We start from the raw sequence: 22,018 nt of genomic DNA, 5'->3' as shown, positions 1-22,018 counted from the left end.
AATAATTGGTAGATTATAAAACGAAAAAAATAAGATGTACTGCTGAAAAAAAAATGAAACAGAAAACTTTATTCTATTGATATAATAAGCAAAACTATATACATCATGATAGAACATGGATTCATCTCTTAAAGATGAGAGTGACTTACTTACAACGAATATTAAATAACATCAAAAGCAAAAGAAAAAAAAATAAAGAAAACACAAAACCGTTTTCATATATTACTGTAATGTTTACTGAAAAAAAAAAATACTATTGTAAGGTTTCTTTGGTGGTTGTAAGTATGTTTGGTGCATTCTCCATTAGGTAGTGAGAGATTATTTATAGTATTTTAAAAATGCATTCTGTGTGATATGAAATTAAGACTAAATTGGTGAGCATGCAAAAAATCATTTAAAATGTCATGAATGATCTTTCAAAACGTGAAGGATTTAAGGTGTATTTATGGAATATACCATTTATTAGTTTTATATGTTAAATTTTAAATTTACTTTCCATTTAGTTTTATATATTGATTTTGTGTACCATAGAAATTGGAAATGAATATTGGATTAACATAATTATTATGATAACATTAAACGATGAAATCTATATTTGAAGTATTAGGAATATTATTCGATTTTAATGGACTGTCGATTTTACGTATTCTAGTTTTTATTATTTTGGAAAACTTTCTAGGGATTAATTTTGTAAAATTTAAGTTATGCACTCATTTAAAGAGAGATTTCAGAAATCAATGTTTTATTAAAACAAAGATTTCTTCGGTCAATATTTACTTTACAAATAAGATATATAGACAATTAAATATTTGTCTTGGTGGTGTCATTATGGACGTCTTTGGAAATATGAATTTAATAGGTTGATAATTATGCACTCGACTTTAGTACCATCGAGATTTGAACAGATTGTAGTAATCAAATGTGAAGGATTACGTACTTAAAGGGCATAACACAACAATAAAATCTGATTTAATAAGTCTAATATTCTTATATTAGTTTCAATAATTGAGTTAAGTAGAACTGTTTATTTTAGGAAAATCTGTAGGAGTTAATTAAGTAGAAATATTATTTTAAGAAATTTTGTAGGGGTTAATGTTGCAAATAAACAAATTAAATAAGATAAATTTCAAGGGCATAAACCAAAATGTACTTCAAAAATGTTAATATAGATTAAAATAACCGTGTAACTACATATGAATCGTGTGGTTTAATTAAAATCATGATTTGTACAGTGTTAGCTTCAAAGGAAACGATGCCATATACTACATAGTTTTTGAACTTAGAAGCAATAAATGTATTTCTTCTCCACTTGGTTTCATTTAATTTTTAATATATTGCTTAATGTTTGATCTGATGATACATGTTCCTTTCTAAATCCATCATTATGTTTCTATTCCTTCTTTTTCGTATTTTAAATTCATAAGATTGAAGTGGTATTTTAAAAAAATATAAATTAGATTATGATTATTTGTTACGACATTTTGATTTTAAAAAACAGATTGTAGGACACTTGAACAATTTGGAACTTTGTTATCAGTGTTGCTAGAAGGACCGAACCAATACAATTCATTCCACAGACATTAAATCGTTACTAACCGAAGCATTGCTCCAAAAGACAAAAGTGTTTTTTCAAACATCAACAAAGAGGCATTCGTTTTATCGGCCTTATTTTTTTCTTTTTCTTTTTTTTTTTTTTGGGTAAAATCGGCCTTATTTAGAAGACAAGAATCTAAAGCAAAACATTTTTGGTATGAGAACATCCAAGTGCCAAGTGAAAAAGATTGAAAAAAAACTAAGAGGGGTTATTGGTTCTATGATTTTAATGGATCTGGAAATCAAAACAAAAATCATGTGTTATTCAATCATTGATTTTAAAATACTTATCAAAATTATGTGTTATTGGTTCTATGATTTACAAATACTTACTAAACTCCCATGTTATTCATTTAATGATTTGTTTTTGGATTTCAAAATCCACATTATGTTTTAAATGGATTTGAATAGAATTGAAAGTGTAAAATAGAATGATTCAAATTCAAGGATAAAACATGTTATTTCAAAATACATGTATTTTGATTTTTAAAATTTATGATTCCATATGGATTTAGAAATCACATCTCCAATAATAGCCCCTAAGATTAAAAACAAGTGAAGAGAAGTTATAACAGTGTATTGTGTTTGTTAAGATTACAATAGCGTTTTCCTATATCATCCAACTATCCAAGATTTAAACTATAAAGGACTAAAACCTTCCAAACAAAGAAATGTCGAAGTTTCTACTTGGATAGAGCATTCTGACACATAAATAAAGTATAGTATTTTTGTATTTGTGACTTGTGATTCTTTTCCAACGATTTTTTTTTAAATAGCAAGAGGATAGTTTGGTTTAAGAAATGTTGTGTAGTTTACTCATAGTTTTTTAACTGTTTTAACACGAGTCTTATTTTGTCTATTAATTTTTTTTTTCAAAATAATATTTATTTTCGTTACATAAACATATTATCTATTAAATTAGAATACAACATCATAAAAAAATTGCATATTCTGCGTAATTATTTACATGTTAAATATCAATTTATCTATTGACAAAAGTACCAAATGAATACATTACTTTTAGAGTGATATTTTAAAATAATGTGTTACATTTCACCAACGTTTTGTTGGTACGTTTTTGCCATTTTCTAATCACACTGCCATTTACCTATACTCATTTCGTTTCTTATTATTCACCTAATTAATTCCAGATGATTCGTATGTATTTATAACTATGTTAGAAAACTTTTTTGAATAAATATTGGCCATGAATGGGTTTTATACGAAAAAAATTGGATATCCTATTCGTTTTTCTTCTATCTTTTTTGTTTTTGTTTTTATAATGTTACAACTATCCTTGTGTTTTTTGTTTATATAGAAAACTAAGGAATTCTAATCGTGAGCACTAAAAGATGATCGACTTGTAAGGAAAGGGAAAATTAGTGTTTCGGAATGATCTTTGGTTAATGGCAAAAGACCATTTGCTCATTTTAGTGACAAATATCCAAAAGTCTTTAATTGCCGAAGAAAACCCCTTAATGCATTGCTGACAGAAGCCATTTACTACTAACAATTTGCAATTTAGCGTTGACAGAAGGCCTTGTAGTGCTATATAGGAAGGTTCTTTACCTTCTTTAGTGCTGTGAATAGAAGAAGGTGGTCTCGATGGCTAACTTCTAACTATTTTATCATCTTACTGTTGGAAATCGAATGCATCAATTTTTTTTATAAAAAAATACACAATCAGAATAATAAATTATGATGTTTTGATAATTCCGACCACTTGAATGTTCGAAATATACATCACGAGTTGGATAAGATGATTGATGGGTACGTTGTCATCATCATATTATCCTACACTCTTAGAAATTGGAAGCCAAAACAAAGAAACTTTAAAATTGGAGTCAGTACATCATAAGGTCGAATAATGAATTATTATGTTTTGACACACCAAAGCCTAGGTTAGGTACTTGAGTTTACGTTGGTGAACGTCTAAATCATCACATAAATCTCACATACAAAACATTGATGCCCATCGATATACCCCTAAAGAGATCTAATTAGGTGACACAAAATCTCATACGTCAGCTTTGTCATAGGGCCATGTAAGTTTTGAAACACATTCATTATGTTTAAGATGTTAGACTGACTTGCATATAGTGTGAGACATTGTAAAGTACAACGGCTAGTCTTATTGCATTAAAATTGTTTTGATGCGTATAGGTATAGAGTATAGGGGTATATCATCATGTTTATTGCTTTGATCTTTTAGGATATCTATAAATCGGCATTAGAATCATCTGCATGTTAGCATTTAGACTACAACATAATTTTGGAATTGTGGCACAGTGATATACTAACTTTGGATCATATTCATTTTTTTTTTGGACAAAACTTTGGATCATATTCATAAGTTATGATTACAGTAGAAAATATGAGAGCTTTTATATATCATTGTTTCTAATAAGGAGGGGATCCAACATCGAGCATGGGATTATGCTTTATATAAGATTGAACATCAAGTGACCACAACTCTAACCCTCAAACACTACACACCCCTCACGGTGGAAAGAAACATTCGACCTTAAGTAGAAAGTGTTTCTCTTTCGTTCATCTCTTGCACCAATTTTTTTTTGTCTAGGAACAATCCTCCCAACCGCACTTGCCTCCTAGAAGGCTATAATGGTTCAAATCCCCCTCCTCAGGGATAGTCTTTAGCTTCTTTTCTTTGAAACCATTCTAAACTCAGCCAAAGAATAGATTGAGTCTCAAATCACTTCTTAATCAAGTCTATACATGTACTTACCCTCTCCTATTGTAAATGAAACCCAGATTAGTCACATTACATCTTCTAATTTGAACGTTGAAAAAGCTATTGTTGTCCTCCTAAACATCATTTGAACTAAATCATTGCATACCCCAAACGGAAAGTGTTACAACCTCACCCTCGAGATCACCCAACACAGACTTGTGTTGTTGTATGCAACAGAGAAAGACAATATTTTAGAAAAGACACATAGCTTTAATGAGTTCAGGTATCGAATGAGTACCCTACGTCTCGGCTTGACGTCAAAAGCAATTCACTAGTATTTTTCTTTTGTTATGTTACATCACATACAAAGGATCCTTATATATAGACTAGTCCTAGATTTGAACTTATCTTTATCTCTATACCTATCCAACTTTGATTCTAACTTATCTTAATAACAAACTCTTCTTATCACGCATATAAATAGAATGAACCGGTTACAACTTGAACCAACCAAATAACAAACACTTAACCAATGATCTTCAATCGACTCTTTGCACATGTTTAAGTTACAACCAAACCGGTTTAACTTAAACCACAAGTGTTGTCTGTCACATTCAAGATCAACAAAAAGCCAAAGAAAAAAACCCAAATTGAATGTTTTAATCAATTTTGTTATATGTAACAGTGGAACCGCCTAATCACAGTAACTCATACAACAAACACAACGTCCCCCCAACGAAATTGACTAACATTGTTTTGATGAGGATTAGGAAAAAAATCAAAGTCTTAAAATTCGCAAAACAGTTAAGTTCCATTACAAATTACACCAAAAAAAAGAAGGAAAAATGGTAAAATCTGTACCAAATCACTTCCTTCCCAATTGATCGAATTACAGCATTGGTTTAAAAAGTTAGTGGTTAATAATATAACATATAAAAAGATAAAGGGTATTATCTGCAATAAACATAAAATTTAAGACACCAGTTAAACCCAAAACCCTTGTCCTTTTTTCTCGCGCCGCCTCCGGTCTCAAACTTCTCATCTTCTCCTCCATCGAGACTCAATTCTTAAGTTTCCGTTGTCTTGAGTTCATCATTGTGACGGCGAAACCCTAATTTACAGCAACCTCAACCTCAGAGTCAGAACCAGCCCTGTTTTGAGAGCAAACCCTAGTCACCATGGTTGTGAACGCGAAAGACTCGACGGTTCCTAATGTCGAAGACTTCAGGGAGCTTCACAATCTCGTCACACATCATATAGAGTCGTTCGATTACATGACAGACAAAGGTCTCGATGTTATGTTCAATCGAATCAAACCCGTTACTGTCTACGATTCAGACTCCGACAACAACTTGAGCAATATCCTTATTTTTTTTTATGGTGTTAAAATCTTTGCTTTGTGCTTATATAATGTTGAATTAGTGTTTGTGAATGTGATTCCCTTGACAAGTATGATACTTTGGTTAGAGAATCCTGTAGTATTCGCTCCTCAGAAGGAGAGTTTCAGTTCAACATCAAGGAAAGAGCCTTTGTTTCCCTTTGAGGTGAAGTGTTTGTGTTTGAACTTGTTTCTGGCTTCTTCTTATCAAAGGTTTATACTTTTTGGTTATGTTAATAACTTTTTTTTTTTGTGTGTTTCTTGGTTTCTTGAATAAACAGGCTAGGCAGGCGAAAATTTCGTATACAGGAACGTTTATGGCTGATGTTTGCTTTAAGTATAATGATGGAGTTGTTGTCAGAGACAAATTTGATTTTGGGCAATTTCCCATTATGCTTATGGTTGGTGCTCTGTTCTCTTCTTTACTTTGCTTATTATGATTACATAGTCTTTATTTATGAAGCTAATGGAAAATTGATCTCCGTAATTTGTTATTGCAGTCAAAGCTTTGCAGCTTAAGGGGTGCTGATTGCCGGAAACTGTTAAAGTGTAAAGAGTCAACTTCTGAAATGGGAGGGTAAACGTTCTTCCCACCTCTTATGCGTTTATGATATATCTTTTTTTCTATAAGTCGATTGTGATAATAATTTTAGCTTTTCTTGAAATAGGTACTTTGTTTTGAATGGGATCGAGAGAGTGTTCCGATGTGTTATTGCACCTAAGCGAAACCATGTAAGCTACTTCGGCTTTTAACTGACTAAGTTTATGAGTATAGTGTTTTGCTTATAAAGTTTCTGGTTTTAGTGTATCCCCATGAAGTTCCTTGTATCATGTCTCTCATAATTTAACTGACTAAGAGTCTCTTATGATAGCCAACAAGTATGATCCGAAACTCATTCCGTGATCGTCGGGAAGGATACAGTGACAAGGCAGTTGCCATTAGGTATGTGAATTTTATCTCTTTGTTAAGATCTTTTCATATAATAATAATGCCAAGTCTAAGCGATATATCGTATAGAGTTGTTCATGCGGTTTTCTTCTTCTTAATTCATAGGTGTGTTAGGGACGACCAGTCATCTGTCACTGTTAAACTGTATTATCTTCGCAATGGAAGTGCCACAGTTGGATTTTGGTGAGTGTTAGTTAACTTGACTTGTGGAATATGGAAGACATTACCTGCAGTTTGACCTACATGTTAAACTTTATCTCTAATGGACACAGGATAGGGGGAAGGGAATATTTGTTTCCTGTCGGTCTTGTTCTCAAGGTATTAGTGACTCTAATGTATCTTTCCCTATATCATGAGAACAAAATGTTATTTAAGGCGAAGTGTTTTCTGTTAGTATATTTTCTTATCTGTCCACATATTCTTAGGCTCTCACTAAAACCAACGATGAGGAAATATATAAATGCCTGAACTGTTGCTACAATGAGAATTATGGAAGAGGCGATGGAGCTATTGGAACCCAACTCGTTCGTGAGAGAGCCAAAATTATTCTTGATGAAGTGCGAGACTTGGGTCTTTTTACCCGGGAACAGTGCCGGAAGCACTTAGGTGATCTAACTGTCTCAGTGTTTATGTATGCTTATCTCAAAACTAGTAAGCTAATGTTTTACTTCTAATACCAACAGGAGAGCATTTTCAACCTGTTCTTGATGGGTTAGAAAAAGAAAAATATCCTACTGTAAGTTTTCTTGATCATTCTTAACCTCCTTTATTAGTTCATTACAACAATAGAGGTTTTGTTTGGAAAAAAGGTTTCTTTGCAGTAGGCTTTCTAAACAAAAATAAGTAAATAACTAACTTCTTTGAGATTGGCCTTGGGCTGTTAGCTTCTTGGATTTCCTGATTGGTTTTAATTTCGTAAACCAATTTCTACAACTGCAGTAAGTCCTTTCTAATTACTTTTCTCGCTTCATTCTTACATATTTAGGTTGCTGAAGCTGTGCTCAGGGATTTTATATTTGTTCATCTTGACAATGATGACGACAAGTTCAATTTGCTCATGTAATATTTTACCTTTGCCTCTTGATGGCTCTCACGTTGATTTTCTTTTTTGGTGTGTGTTGTGGTCAACATTCTTTTTTTTGGCTTTGCAGCTTCATAACTCAGAAGCTCTATTCTTTGGTGGATCAGACTTCTTTACCTGACAATCCGGATTCTTTGCAAAATCAGGAAATTTTGGTCCCAGGTCACCTTATAACTATTTACCTCAAGGTATACAATAATTTCCCATATGGTAGAAACATGTATGTGGAGGCTCATTATATAAGGGCGTGTGATTTTGTCTATCAAATGTTTCTGAAAATTTACAGTTCTGTTTTGCATAACCATTAAGTGTTGTGCTTACTAGACAAAGCGTTTCCTTCATTAAAAAGAGTTAACTGACGTCGCATGCATTGGTCATCTAGGAAAAACTTGAAGATTGGCTGCGGAAGTGCAAAAGTCTTCTTAAAGATGAGTTGCATAACAAGAGCTCAAAATCAAAATTTTCATTTGAAAGCCGTAAGTTCTTTTTTACTGTTTTCCCTTTTTAATGTTCTTATCCTCTGCATTCCTTCTAAGTTGAAACTATGAAACTCATTTGTTTGGTATATCCACATTTATTTTCTGCATGAAATTTTTGCTTTTTCTATTCTACAAAATGTCATGTGCTTGGTGTTGATTCCTTAACTGAATGCAGTTGCTGATGTCAAGAAGGTTATTAACAAAAATCCCCCCAGGAGTGTTGGTACGTTAATTGAAACATTGTTGAAGACAGGAAGAATGAATACACAGTCAGGTTTGGATTTACAGCAGGTAAGCGCTTTAGTTGATCACTTGTTTGGGAAGCTTTAATCTTATGTAGCTAATCTCCATCGAGTATGATGTAGTTCGATAGAACAGTACTAATATATATTCTCAATTCTTTACCAGAGAGCAGGTTACACTGTTCAGGCTGAGAGATTGAACTTCCTCCGTTTCCTTTCATTTTTCCGGGCGGTTCATCGAGGTGCTTCATTTGCTGGACTTCGTACAACAACTGTGAGGAAGCTGCTTCCTGAGTAGGTTCTTTCATTTTGTACCCATCAAACACTAGATGTGATGATGCGGTCCCAAAATAGTAGGCTTCACATTTTTCCTGTTTCATTGTTATCTTGTAGATCTTGGGGGTTTCTTTGCCCTGTTCACACTCCTGATGGGGAACCTTGTGGATTACTGAATCATATGACTCGTACTAGCCGTGAGTTTCTCTAGCTCTCTTCTTCACACATCATTTTGTGATATTCACTATTCTCTTAACTTGACATGTCATTAAACCAAGTTGGAGTTTACATAGAATGATGTTTGTTTAGTTAGAGTGTCTTTTATTTCTCAAGGTAAATCATAGTAGACTGGAATTTCAAACTATATGTTATATTAGATAAATGTTTTTATTTCGTTGTCCCATTTGTCTCTATTTATCCATAGTGTTTTTTTTTTTTTTTTTTTTTTTTTTTGTGTGGATGCAATAAGATTGTGTTCCCTCGTCATACCATAAAATGTCACTCTTTTCCAGTAGTACAACTTTGCTTATTGTGTTCTGATTGATTATGGTGTTTTCAGGAATCACTTCTCAGTTCGATTCGAAAGGAAACATCAGAGATTTTCTGAAAATAAGAAAGTCAGTTGTTGAAGTTCTTGTTGGGGTGGGTATGGTACCTTCATTGCCAAAGCTAGTACGAGCGGCACCACCAGAAGTCATTCATGTTCTTTTAGATGGTCAAGTTGTAGGCACGCTATCTTCTAACGTAGTCACGGACGTTGTCTCCTATTTGCGGAGACTGAAAGTTGAGGCTCCTTCAGTGGTAAGGCATATTCACTTCTTAACAGTATTTGTTTGACCGTAAAATCTTTCATTAGAAGATAATTATATATGTGAATGCTACTCTACAGATTCCTGAAGACCTCGAAGTGGGATATGTACCTACAAGCATGGGTGGATCTTATCCTGGATTGTATTTGGCATCATGTCCTGCAAGATTCATTAGGCCTGTTAAAAATATATCTATACCTTCTGAAAATATTGAACTTATTGGACCATTCGAACAGGTAGCAAATCCTACGAATATGATCATCATATCCACCTTTTCTGTATAATAAATGAAAAAGTTGATTTCTACCAAACCAGGTTTTCATGGAAATAAGCTGTCCTGATGGAGGAAATGGGGGAAGGAATAACTCTTCCCCAGCAACTCACGAGGAAATTCATCCAACTGGGATGATAAGTGTGGTTGCTAATCTTACACCTTGGTCAGATCATAACCAAAGTCCGCGGAACATGTATCAGTGTCAGGTATTTATTAGAAAATTTGATTCAAGTTTTATATGATTATGTCACTGGACGTTGTCCTTAAAAACTTTACGTTATACAGATGGCCAAACAAACCATGGCATACTCTACTCAAGCTCTCCAATTTCGTGCCGACCAGAAGATTTACCATTTGCAGGTCAATTCTAATTTTCTATCTTATTCTTTAGAAATCTGAAAGTACATGGTACAATTTTCATTTGAACATTTTGTCTTTTTTTTGGTCCCATGTCTTGTTAAATTCTTTTGTTCTCTACAGACTCCTCAATCCCCTGTTGTGCGCACAAAAACATACACCACTTACAGTATTGATGAGAATCCTACAGGGACTAATGCTATTGTTGCTGTCCTCGCTCATACAGGGTAAGAAGTTTCTTTTGCATATAAGAGTTTGACAATAAGCTTTTTGTTCTCTTATCCCTTTTTCCACCTATCTGTCTCACAGATTTGACATGGAAGATGCTATGATTTTGAACAAATCATCTGTGGAGCGGGGAATGTGCCATGGGCAAATATACCAGGTTCGAGTTCCCATTCTTATTTTTTGATTAAGAGTCCTGAAATATGGTCTGAAACTCTAATGTAAATCTGGTCAATATCCCCTGCACTCATTCTTATATGAACCCCAGAGAATAATAGTCTTGTAGTTGCAGCAAGCAATTTAGTACATATTTCAGAGATTTAATCTTCTGTGGATTTCTTCTAACTCTTGTTATATGCTCGTGCAGACAGAAACTATTGATCTGTCAGATCAGAATAGCCGATATGATAGTGGTCATAAAAGTTTTAGGAGGAGTCATGCTGACAAATCAGTTCATTCTAGTATCGATGCTGATGGATTACCATATGTTGGGCAGGTAAATACTGCTTTATTTCCTCTCTATGTACTGTAGGTTAATTATTTAATTTTAGTTTCCTTGTCGCTAATTTGTTGGGTGTAACGCAGAAAATATATCCAGATGAGCCGTATTATAGTGTCTATGATGAGGTAACTAGCAGAATAAGGACCACGAGGCGAAAAGGTACAGACCCTGTCATAGTTGACTTTGTCTCTGTTGACATGAAAAGCAAGAAACATCCTCAAAAGGTGAGATTTAACTCCCAACTATAATCGTGTAGACTGATTACGATTTGTTTAGAATCTAATTTTCGAGTTTCTTGGCAGGCGAATATTCGTTTCCGGCATGCAAGAAACCCCATTATTGGAGACAAGTTTAGTAGTAGACATGGGCAAAAGGGTGTTTGTTCCCAGTTGTGGCCTGATGTTGATATGCCGTTTAATGGAGTTACTGGCATGCGTCCAGATCTCATCATTAACCCTCATGCTTTCCCATCAAGAATGACAATTGCTATGCTTTTGGAATCTATTGCTGCTAAGGTATCCTTAGAAATTTGTCTGATTCTTGGGTTCTATTGACGCTGTTGCTGTGCATATTATGTTTGTGTGTCGTTTAACCAACTTCCCATTTTATTTTGCTGGTAAGTGAAGTATATATAATGCTTATATCCTCGGCTTTTGCAGGGAGGTAGTTTGCATGGAAAGTTTGTAGATGCAACGCCGTTTCGTAATGCAATGAAAAAACCAAATGGAGATAAGGAGAGCAAGTCCAGTTTGCTCGTTGATGATCTCGGTTCCATGTTAACGGAGAAAGGGTTCAACTACTATGGGACTGAGACATTATATAGTGGACTTTTAGGAGTAGAACTGGAGTGTGATATATTTATGGGCCCTGTTTACTACCAAAGATTGCGTCACATGGTCTCAGACAAATTCCAGGTTTTGCAACCCCTCTGGTTTCATCTCTTATATCATATCGTCTCCAACTTGCACTTCTCTCATCTTCGTAGTACTTCGTCTGAATCATTATATTCTGGCTTGCAGGTTAGGTCCACTGGACAAGTGGATCAACTAACTCATCAGCCAATCAAGGGAAGGAAACGAGGTGGAGGGATTCGGTTTGGTGAAATGGAAAGAGACTCACTACTTGCTCATGGAGCTTCGTATCTATTACACGACAGGCTTCACACTTCTTCAGATCACCACATTGCAGATGTATGTTCACTGTGTGGAAGCTTGCTCACTTCGTCTATTGTGAACGTTCAACAGAAGAAGCTAATTCAAGTTGCTGGAAAGTTACCTCCTGGTAGAACTCCAAAGAAGGTAACTTGCCATTCCTGTAAGACAAGTAAAGGCATGGAGACAGTTGCAATGCCATATGTGTTCAGATACTTGGCTGCAGAGTTGGCTTCAATGAATATTAAGATGACTCTTCAGTTGAGCGAGAGAGAAGGAGCAACCGATGAAGATTTAATACCAGAGGAAGAAAAATAATTAGATCTCACAATGTACTAGTGTGTAGAATAATATTCTTAAATCATTTTTGGTTTTGCTTCGTTAGTATTCCCTAGTGGAAAACGTTACCTATTTTGAATCAAAGTGATTGTCTTAAACATCTGTGTATGATGACTTGTATGGATAAAACCAATGCGTTTGATCTACAATACCATTAACTTGATTGGTGACATGTTCAACTAAGTTGCTCAATTGTGATTGCTGCAATTCAGCAAACCTAATTTCAAAATATTATCATTGTATATTAAGAGATTAGTATGAGAGAAAAGCAGAGTTATTTGATTAATGACAAATCATACAAAAGTCTTTGCAAATTTTACATCTAAACAACCTCTTTCTCCTCTCACACACGAAGCAAAGACTGAAACAAATTACAGATAAAACTCCGCTCACTTTCCGGGAACAAAGTTGGTGGCGAAGGCCCATGCGTTGTTGTTGACTGGATCGGCCAAATGGTCAGCAAGGTTCTCTATCGGTCCCTTACCAGTGACAATGGCTTGAACGAAGAATCCAAACATGGAGAACATAGCCAATCTTCCGTTCTTGAGCTCCTTCACCTTCAACTCAGCGAAGGCTTCTGGGTCGGTAGCCAAACCCAATGGGTCGAAGCTGCCTCCGGGGTAAAGCAAGTCCTCGGCCTCTCCCAAGGGACCATCTCCTGCAACTCTGTAGCCTTCAACGGCTCCCATCAAGATCACTTGAGTGGCCCAGATCGCCAAAATGCTCTGAGCGTGGACCAAGCTAGGGTTTCCCAAGTAATCGAGACCTCCATCGCTGAAGATCTGTGAGCCGGCCTTGAACCAAACGGCCTCTCCGAACTTGACTCCGTTCCTGGCCAAAAGCTCAGGGAAGACGCAGCCTAGGGCTCCGAGCATGGCCCACCTGCTGTGGATAACTTCTAGCTCACGGTTCCTTGCGAATGTCTCGGGGTCAGCAGAGAGTCCGGCGGTGTCCCATCCGTAGTCTCCCGGGAACTCTCCGGTAAGGTAGCTTGGTGATTCGCCAGAGAATGGGCCCAAGTACTTGACTCGGTCAGATCCGTACCATGGGCTGCCTGATGGTCCCTTTGGCTTGGCAACAGTCTTCCTCATTGTCACACGGCCGCTTCCGAGGACTTCTGATGCCGCTGGGGAAAGCTTGACGGCCTTACCGGCGAAGGCAGGGGAGGAGAGAGCCATTGTTGAGGCGGCCATTGCGGTTGAAGTGTTGCACAAAGTAAAAAAAAACGTTTAAGATTTGTTGTAGGCCAAGAAATGGGTGGTTTGGGATCGATGGAGTTTTCAGGTATATATAATATAAAAATCTAAACAACGTCTTATCTTGTAATATCAATCTCTAGAGTTTCTATTGGCTGGTCACAACTATTTTTGAGACTTTAGATTTTTTGTTTGCTTACGTGGTGAATAGCTCGCACTTCGCAGATTCGCAGTTGATTTGTGTCTTAAGATATCTTGGTGCGTTTCAAGGATGATGAAACACCCACTCATGACGTGACACGTATAAGACTTGATCTCTCTATCCTTTTGAAATCTTGAGAGTCTGAGACTATCAAACAAACAAATCTCTAATAATTACATTTTATATTGTTGACCAAAAAAAAAAAAATTACATTTTACATTTTATTGAACCTTTTTGACAGCTGGTGAACCTTTTCTATGTATATGCTCTTTTTCCTAAATGTGTTCTTATAAAGTTAAAAAAACAAATAATAACAATTCATTAGATATAGTCATATAGACAATTAAAACAAAGTAGATAAAACTATTACAAGTGTTGGAAATAGGTTGTCAAATTTATATAAAAAAATTATGGGGACATTATCTAAAATGCAGAAATGTAATCAAACTTAACCTCAAAAACATAAGAAATTATATATAACCTCCTAAAACCCTGTATTGACCATAGTATATATCACAAGAAGTAGGAAAATAATGACCTGTAATTTTATTAGCGACTTATAATAATGTCAATGTCAGGACAAAAGTGGAATCCACCAGATCATGGTGACTGATGGTCATGGTCACAAGACAACTCCACGAGTCAAATTCATAGACGCATAGCCACAAGTTAGCATCTCCCTAAGAATCTTCGAACGGCTATAACAACGGCCACAATAAGCCAACGTAACAGTCCATCTGATAAGACGGCTGATACTGTAGATAGACCCAACAACGGCTACAATATAAGGTCAAAGGATTAGAAAAGCTTTCAAAGGATTCTACAATCTTTCTCACTTGAAATTTTCTTGGTCATGGGTCAAAATTTTCAGTTTGAAGCATATAAAAGAATGCATGCACAGCGTATTAATTAGTGTTATCAGCTCTCACTCAAAACTTAGAGAGTAGATATCTTCTGGAATGATTCTTAGTGTTGATAGTCATGATCAAAATATGATATCTAATATGTGTATTAGAGAGTGCTTTCAGCCCTAAAATAGTGTTTGATAGTCATGATCAAACCACACAAATCATTAAACTCTTGTCAGGAGCTAAATTCACAAAAATTCAAGTTTTTATGCAAAGCAAAGTCACGAGGGTGTTACCGTTAAAGTATACGACGGCTCATAACTTGTGGTCACAAAAATGCTTTGGCTGCGACGATAAAATCAAAGTAAAAGCTGGTGGACTAGAGATTGCCACGTAAGAGTAATAAACGATAAAACCAAAATCTCACAAACCCAATGACTAAAGAGATAAAGATTACTTCAGAGATAACAAATTACTCACAATATCCCTATATAATCCAAACCTAGCTAACCCTTTTCAATCACTCTCACTCACAAGTTAGTCACCAAAAAAAAAAAAAAATCAAAAACATTTCAATGGCTGCCTCAACAATGGCTCTGTCCTCCCCTGCCTTCGCCGGAAAGGCTGTGAAACTTTCCCCGGCGGCATCAGAAGTCCTCGGAAGCGGCCGTGTGACAATGAGGAAGACTGTTGCCAAGCCAAAGGGACCATCAGGCAGCCCATGGTACGGATCTGACCGAGTCAAGTACTTGGGCCCATTCTCCGGCGAATCACCGAGCTACCTCACTGGAGAGTTCCCCGGAGACTACGGATGGGACACAGCTGGTCTATCCGCTGACCCCGAGACATTTGCAAGGAACCGTGAGCTAGAAGTTATCCACAGCAGGTGGGCCATGCTCGGAGCCCTAGGCTGCGTCTTCCCTGAGCTTTTGGCCAGGAACGGAGTCAAGTTCGGAGAGGCCGTTTGGTTCAAGGCCGGTTCACAAATCTTCAGCGATGGAGGTCTCGATTACTTGGGAAACCCTAGCTTGGTCCACGCTCAGAGCATTTTGGCGATCTGGGCCACTCAAGTGATCTTGATGGGAGCCGTTGAAGGCTACAGAGTTGCAGGAGATGGTCCCTTGGGAGAGGCCGAGGACTTGCTTTACCCCGGAGGCAGCTTCGACCCATTGGGTTTGGCTACCGACCCAGAAGCCTTCGCTGAGTTGAAGGTGAAGGAGCTCAAGAACGGAAGATTGGCTATGTTCTCCATGTTTGGATTCTTCGTTCAAGCCATTGTCACTGGTAAGGGACCGATAGAGAACCTTGCTGACCATTTGGCCGATCCAGTCAACAACAACGCATGGGCCTTCGCCACCAACTTTGTTCCCGGAAAGTGAGCGGAGTTTTATCAGTTTGTAATTTTCTTTTTTCAGTCTTTTGAATTCGAGTGAGAGACAGGAGAAAGAGAAGGTTTGTGTTTGTGGTGGATGGTTCGAGACTTTCAGATGTAAATTTGCAAAGACTTTTGTATGATTTGTCATTAATCAAATAACTCATTTTTCTCTCATACTCGTCTCGTAATATGGTAACTCAAAAACTGAAATGGATCTATGTTCCTGGATTCTACAATTGCGCAATTTGATTACATAAACATGACACAAGTCTAAGCCATAATGGCTACATGATCTGATATTCTGATACAAACAGCGACTTACTGATAAAATAAAATGTATATTGCATTTCGAAAATGGGACCTTAGAGGATTATTCATAGAAATGCTTATGGTAAACAAAATCCGTTGAAATTTAGTCGACATCGTAAAAGTTCCACACAAACGATCAAACATGTAAATTAAAAACTAACTCAGACGAGCAAAGAAGATACATTCTTTACCTCAAAGAAGTCCTGAAGAGCAGTCATTTTAATGGCACTTGACTTCAAGCTCTTGATTCCCTCAGCAGTGGCTAATGCTCCAGCCACCGTGGTTATAACAGGGACCTTGTAGGCTAGAGCCATTTGTCTGAGCTCTCTCCCATCTTTCTGATCTAGAGCATCTCCCGAGCTTGTGATCAACATCAAATGGATCTGACCATTAGCCACCATATCAGCAGCATGTGGTCTTCCTTCATGCAACTTCAGCACTTTCTCCACGGGAATGCCTTTCAGTTCTAGGAAATGAGCTGTTCCCGAGGTGGCAATGATCTTGAACCCGAGTTCGAGGAAGGACACCGCGATTTTCTCTAGGTGTGATTTGGTCATATCGTTTAAGCTGAGGAAGACTGTGCCGGTTAAAGGTAACTTTTGACCTGCAGCGATCTGAGCCATTGCAAACGCGCTAGAGAATTCAGAACTGATACTCATCACTTCTCCTGTGCTTCTCATCTCTGGCCCAAGTATCACATCACATCCTTGGAACTTCTCAAACGGGAAAACAGCTTCTTTTACAGAGATGTGTTTAGGGATGACTTCTTTTTCAAAGTTTAGATCTTTGAGAGATTTGCCCGACATGACCAGCGCTGCATACTTGGCAAGAGGGTGTCCAATAGCTTTTGAGACAAAAGGGACAGTACGGGAAGCTCTGGGATTGGCTTCAAGCAAGAAAACATCCCCAGATGTAGTGATTGCGTACTGACAGTTCATCAGCCCACATACATTTAGCTTCTTCGCCAGCTTAGTGGTCCATGTACGGATAGTTTCCAAACAAGAAGATGGGATGGTTTGTGTTGGAAGCATACAAGCCGAGTCACCAGAATGCACACCAGCTTGTTCGATATGCTCCATTATTCCACCAATTACCACATTTCCATAGGAATCAGTAAGGGTATCAACGTCGATCTCAATGGCATCTGAGAGATATTTATCTACCAAAACAGGTCTCTCTGGGTCAACTTCAACCGCATTTTCCAAGTAGGTTATTAGTCTACTGTCATCATAAACTATCTCCATTGCCCGCCCACCTAGAACATAAGAAGGTCTTACCACAACTGGGTAGCCTACCTCCTTCGCTATGGCTAATGCATCAGCTTCGCTCTTTGCAATGCCTCCCTTGGGCTGCTCAATCTTCAGCTCGTCGAGAATTGCATTGAACCTCTCTCTGTCTTCAGCAGCATCAATGGAGTCAGGTGATGTACCCCAGATGCGAACAGGTCCCGCTCCGCTCAAGCTCATGGGCATGTGCTTATCCAAATAATGTTTGATCGGGAGAGCAAGTTTCAGAGGAGTTTGACCACCAAACTGCACAATGATTCCATCAGGTTTCTCAAGGTCGATAACATTGAGAACATCCTCAATTGTGAGAGGTTCAAAGTAGAGCCTATCACTTGTATCATAATCTGTGGATACGGTTTCAGGGTTTGAGTTCAACATTATGGTCTCATATCCAGCATCCTGCAAATATATTTAAATAGTAGATAAGTAATTTAGCTAAACAAAGTTAACTGGCTTTTGGGAGAGACACTTAGATTGTCTAGGGACAGACCTGTAAGGCGAAAGAAGTGTGGCAACAACAGTAATCAAATTCAATCCCTTGACCAATACGGTTTGGCCCTCCACCCAAAATCAAAACCTTCTTCTTGTTGTTCGGAGCTGATTCACATTCAAAATCATATGAAGAGTACATGTATGGAGTATGCGCCTCAAACTCTGCTGCACATGTATCCACTCGCTTGTAAGATGGAACAACTCCTAGAGAAATCCGCTTGGTACGGACTTCTTCCTCGGTTTTCTTTGTAGCAAAAGCGATTTGCTTGTCACTAAATCCCCGCTTTTTGATTTCGTAAAGGTCTTCTTTTGTAATCTCTGACAATGATCCGCACATAAGATACTGTTCCACGTCCACGAGCTCTTTAAGCTGGGTTAGGAACCACTTGTCTACCATGCTCAACTCGTGGATTTCATCAATTTTCATACCCTTTTTCATGGCAGCATATATCGCATGGATCCTGTCCGGATTTGGGACTCTAAGGCTGTATTTCAGCTGATCCCAGTCCCAGTCTAGCTCTTTAATTTTTGCACAACCCCAACCTGAGAATCCACACTCCAGAGACCTCAGAGCTTTCTGGAAAGATTCTTGGAATGTGCGGCCGAGTGCCATAGATTCCCCAACAGACTTCATCTGGGTCGTTAGCAAGGGCTTAGATCCTGGAAACTTTTCAAATGCGAATCTAGGAATCTGCATGATAAAGAAATATATATGGATAAGCAAAAAATGCATGAAGTTTGTATATCTTCAAAGTCAAGAGCATCTCATAAGGCAACACAAGAGAAGCCAAAAAGTACGCAGACGAAAGAATGACAAACCTTAGTCACGACATAATCGATGGAGGGCTCGAAGCTAGCCGGTGTTTTCCTGGTGATATCATTAGGAATCTGATCCAAGGTATAACCAACAGACAACTTGGCCGCCATTTTAGCAATGGGAAACCCTGTAGCCTTGGAAGCAAGAGCAGAAGATCTCGAGACCCTAGGGTTCATCTCTATGATCATAACTTCACCATCAACAGGGTTAACAGCAAACTGCACATTAGATCCACCACACTCAACACCAATCTCCCGTATAATGGCAATGGAATAATCCCTAAGCCGCTGGTACTCTCTATCCGTTAGTGTCTGTGCAGGCGCCACAGTAATGGAATCACCCGTATGCACACCCATAGGATCAATGTTCTCAATGGAACAGATAATGACAACATTGTCAGCTAAGTCTCTCATCACCTCAAGCTCATACTCTTTCCAACCCAACAACGACTTCTCAACAAGAACCTGACTAGTCACACTCGCAGCCAAACCGGCTTTACAAATGGACTCAAACTCCTCTTTGTTATACGCAATCCCACCACCAGTACCACCTAAAGTAAACGCAGGACGAATAATCAAAGGGAACTCACCAATCCTCTCAGCAATGTCGAAACACTCATCAAGAGTGTTACCAATCCCTGAAGGTGGAGTCTTTAGGCCGATGTTCTTCATAGCCTGCTTAAACAAATCACGATCCTCAGCTTTCTGAATCGCACCAAGCTTAGCACCAATCAACTCAACACCGTATCTCTCGAGAGCACCACTCTCAGCGAGAGCAACAGCAAGGTTCAACGCGGTCTGACCACCCATGGTAGGTAACAAAGCATCAGGCCTCTCTTTCTCAATAACCTGCTCAACGAGCTCAGGAGTCATCGGAGCGATATAAGTCCGGTTAGCAGTTTCCGGGTCGGTCATGATAGTAGCCGGATTCGAATTGATGAGAATCACCTCGTAACCTTCTTCTCTTAGGGCTTTACAAGCTTGAGTACCAGAGTAATCGAACTCGCAGGCTTGCCCAATCACAATCGGACCAGCGCCGAGGATCATAATCTTCTTCAGATCGGTTCTTTTCCCGACTACCTCCGGGGAAAAGGCCTTGGTGGTGGTGGTGTCGGCTAGCTCTGAGACGGGTTTGAGAACACGTGTAACGGAGCCATTTCTTCGGTTGAGACATGGGAGAAAAGTGGAGAAAGAAGAAGAAGAAGAGGCAAGCTTGGATTTTGCTCTGTAGTTGTTGGCGGAACGAGAGAAGAAGGTGGGATTGGAGAGCTTGGAAGGAGAGAAACGATGATGAGATTTGGAAGAAGCGAGAATGTTAGAAGAGAGTTCTAAGCAATGGTTACTCATTTTTTGCTTCTTCTTCTCTTCTGAGTTTCGTCTGTGGTGTCGGCTCTGTAACTGTGTGGGAGAGAGATACTGAGAGAGAGAAGAGAGAGAGAGAGAGAGAAGAGAGAGAGAGAGAGAGAGAGAGAGAGGGGTTTTAGGGTTTTCTCGGCGGAATTTGGATTATTCCGGTTTAATTTTTATTTTGTCGTTTTTTAATTGGTATTATCCACGTTTTCAACAAAGGACCAATTATATTTTGGGAAAATCATAATAACGTAAAATATATGATCAATGACAACTGTATATGACACATTGCGACGATGTACATCGATCACTGCTTTCCTCGTTTCTTATAAACTTTTGTAAAGAACAAATGTTATTGTTATTTGTTTTTAAAATATTGTAACATAAACATTATTATAGCTTATTTCCTTTATGTAAGTATAAGTATAGGTAGAAGTTATTGGTTTGAGATTTGAATATAGTTTTCAAGGTTTAAATATTATATAGAATCTGTTGTTATTAGATCAAGATTTTGTTAAACTCTGTTAAAGTTTAGTGTTATTAGTTTGCGATTTGTAAAAAGTCATTTAAAATCTTAACAAATTTAGATTATTGGATTCAGACTTTTATAACGTCATTTATTAAAACAAAATAATCTAGAATTTTAATGAATTCAATTATTATGTTATTGGTTCATGATTTTAGACACTTTCTTTACAAAATAAAGTCATGGAAAGTATCATAAAAATATATGAATTGTTTGGAGGACTTTACAAGATTTTAGAAAACTAATCAACAAAACTCTCTAACAAACTTTAACAATCTTTCACTTATCCACTTTTAATGATTTTGTTGAACTTTTCAAAAATCTTCATAAATTATAATCAAATACTACCCCTAATATAGTATAAATATATAAATTAACAAATTCTGAAATGAATTAATAACCACTTATTTTTTAAAAAAAGAATTGACCAAAAATAGGTTAAAAATAGATACACAGAAATAATTATTAATGAGTGATTTTAGTAGCTCATTAAAGTAGTATTTAACAAATGTACACATCCCCTATATATTAATAGAGAAGTACTTTGAGAAAAATGATATTTACCCATATTTGGTAATATATTTATAATACATGCCATTATATGTTTAACCAAAAAAATAATATTAAATTTTGTTAAATTTTTCTTTTTTTCACCTGTACTATATTTTGTTACTGTGTACTTTAACTTTTTTTTTTTAAAATGTAACATCTAATTTTATTAGTAAAAATAGTTGTTCATCAAATAATATACCAAAATTTTTTCCCAAACACTAAAAAAAGAAATGAATGTAACAAAAAAATCAGCAAATTAAAAAACAAATTTGAACTTAATAGTACTCATATCTTTACATTTTATGTAAATACATATTACACTTCTTAAAATTTACAAAATTTTGAATTTTTTTTTATTTAATCATTTGTCCTGTTTCAATAAATTGCACAAAAGACATGTTGCCATAAATAATAATATTTTATCAAAATTTTCTCGACTACGTTAAAGCTTTTTCACATTCAAAAATTTTACAGGTGAAACGTATTTTAACGCGAAAGAAACAAAAATTTGAATTAAAAATATTTTAATTACATATTACGTTTGACACAAACTAATATTAATTTAATTATTATAGTTTTACCCATAATAATTTTATTTAAATTGATTTATTCCGCACATTAGTATGTGTTGCTATCTAGTGATAGAATAAACCTCGTTTCAAGTACAGTACTGTGTTTTTCTACTGTACAATTTTCTTCGCGTAAAAAAACCGAAAAAA

The 22,018-nt window shown here is 36.7% G+C and overlaps 4 protein-coding genes across 4 annotated transcripts; 2 read left to right on the top strand and 2 right to left on the bottom strand.

The window, feature by feature from the left end:
- Positions 1–5,237: 5,237 nt before the first annotated feature.
- On the top strand, positions 5,238–13,606 carry LOC104777021 (DNA-directed RNA polymerase I subunit 2). The gene is made up of 27 exons (XM_010501209.3): positions 5,238–5,644; positions 5,744–5,829; positions 5,945–6,064; positions 6,164–6,240; positions 6,332–6,395; positions 6,536–6,606; positions 6,718–6,795; positions 6,885–6,930; positions 7,038–7,218; positions 7,296–7,348; positions 7,598–7,671; positions 7,764–7,881; positions 8,076–8,169; positions 8,348–8,463; positions 8,581–8,708; positions 8,808–8,887; positions 9,250–9,491; positions 9,580–9,735; positions 9,815–9,979; positions 10,059–10,133; positions 10,254–10,357; positions 10,440–10,515; positions 10,723–10,851; positions 10,941–11,081; positions 11,160–11,372; positions 11,517–11,771; positions 11,877–13,606. Exons 1-27 carry the CDS (start codon positions 5,464–5,466, stop codon positions 12,324–12,326), a joined length of 3,573 nt encoding a protein of 1,190 aa, XP_010499511.1. The 5' UTR covers positions 5,238–5,463; the 3' UTR covers positions 12,327–13,606.
- On the bottom strand, positions 12,606–13,593 carry LOC104777019 (chlorophyll a-b binding protein 1, chloroplastic). The gene has a single exon (XM_010501207.3). The coding sequence runs from the start codon at positions 13,538–13,540 to the stop codon at positions 12,737–12,739; it is 804 nt and encodes a 267-aa protein (XP_010499509.1). The 5' UTR covers positions 13,541–13,593; the 3' UTR covers positions 12,606–12,736.
- A 1,420-nt stretch (positions 13,607–15,026) lies between the features above and the next one.
- On the top strand, positions 15,027–16,142 carry LOC104777017 (chlorophyll a-b binding protein 1, chloroplastic). Its single transcript, XM_010501203.3, has one exon. The coding sequence runs from the start codon at positions 15,169–15,171 to the stop codon at positions 15,970–15,972; it is 804 nt and encodes a 267-aa protein (XP_010499505.2). The 5' UTR covers positions 15,027–15,168; the 3' UTR covers positions 15,973–16,142.
- Positions 16,143–16,314: 172 nt separating this feature from the next.
- On the bottom strand, positions 16,315–20,811 carry LOC104777018 (carbamoyl phosphate synthase arginine-specific large chain, chloroplastic). The gene is made up of 3 exons (XM_087508942.1): positions 18,875–20,811; positions 18,054–18,746; positions 16,315–17,962 (listed from the first exon to the last, which is right to left on the bottom strand). Exons 1-3 carry the CDS (start codon positions 20,216–20,218, stop codon positions 16,439–16,441), a joined length of 3,561 nt encoding a protein of 1,186 aa, XP_087365068.1. The 5' UTR covers positions 20,219–20,811; the 3' UTR covers positions 16,315–16,438.
- Positions 20,812–22,018: the final 1,207 nt, after the last annotated feature.

Source organism: Camelina sativa, chromosome 3 (genome assembly GCF_030686135.1).
Source record: "Camelina sativa cultivar CO46 ecotype springtype chromosome 3, ASM3068613v1".
NCBI lineage: Eukaryota > Viridiplantae > Streptophyta > Magnoliopsida > Brassicales > Brassicaceae > Camelina > Camelina sativa.
The sequence above is the reverse complement of the archived record's forward strand: the minus strand, read 5'-3'. Positions and strand labels throughout refer to the sequence as shown.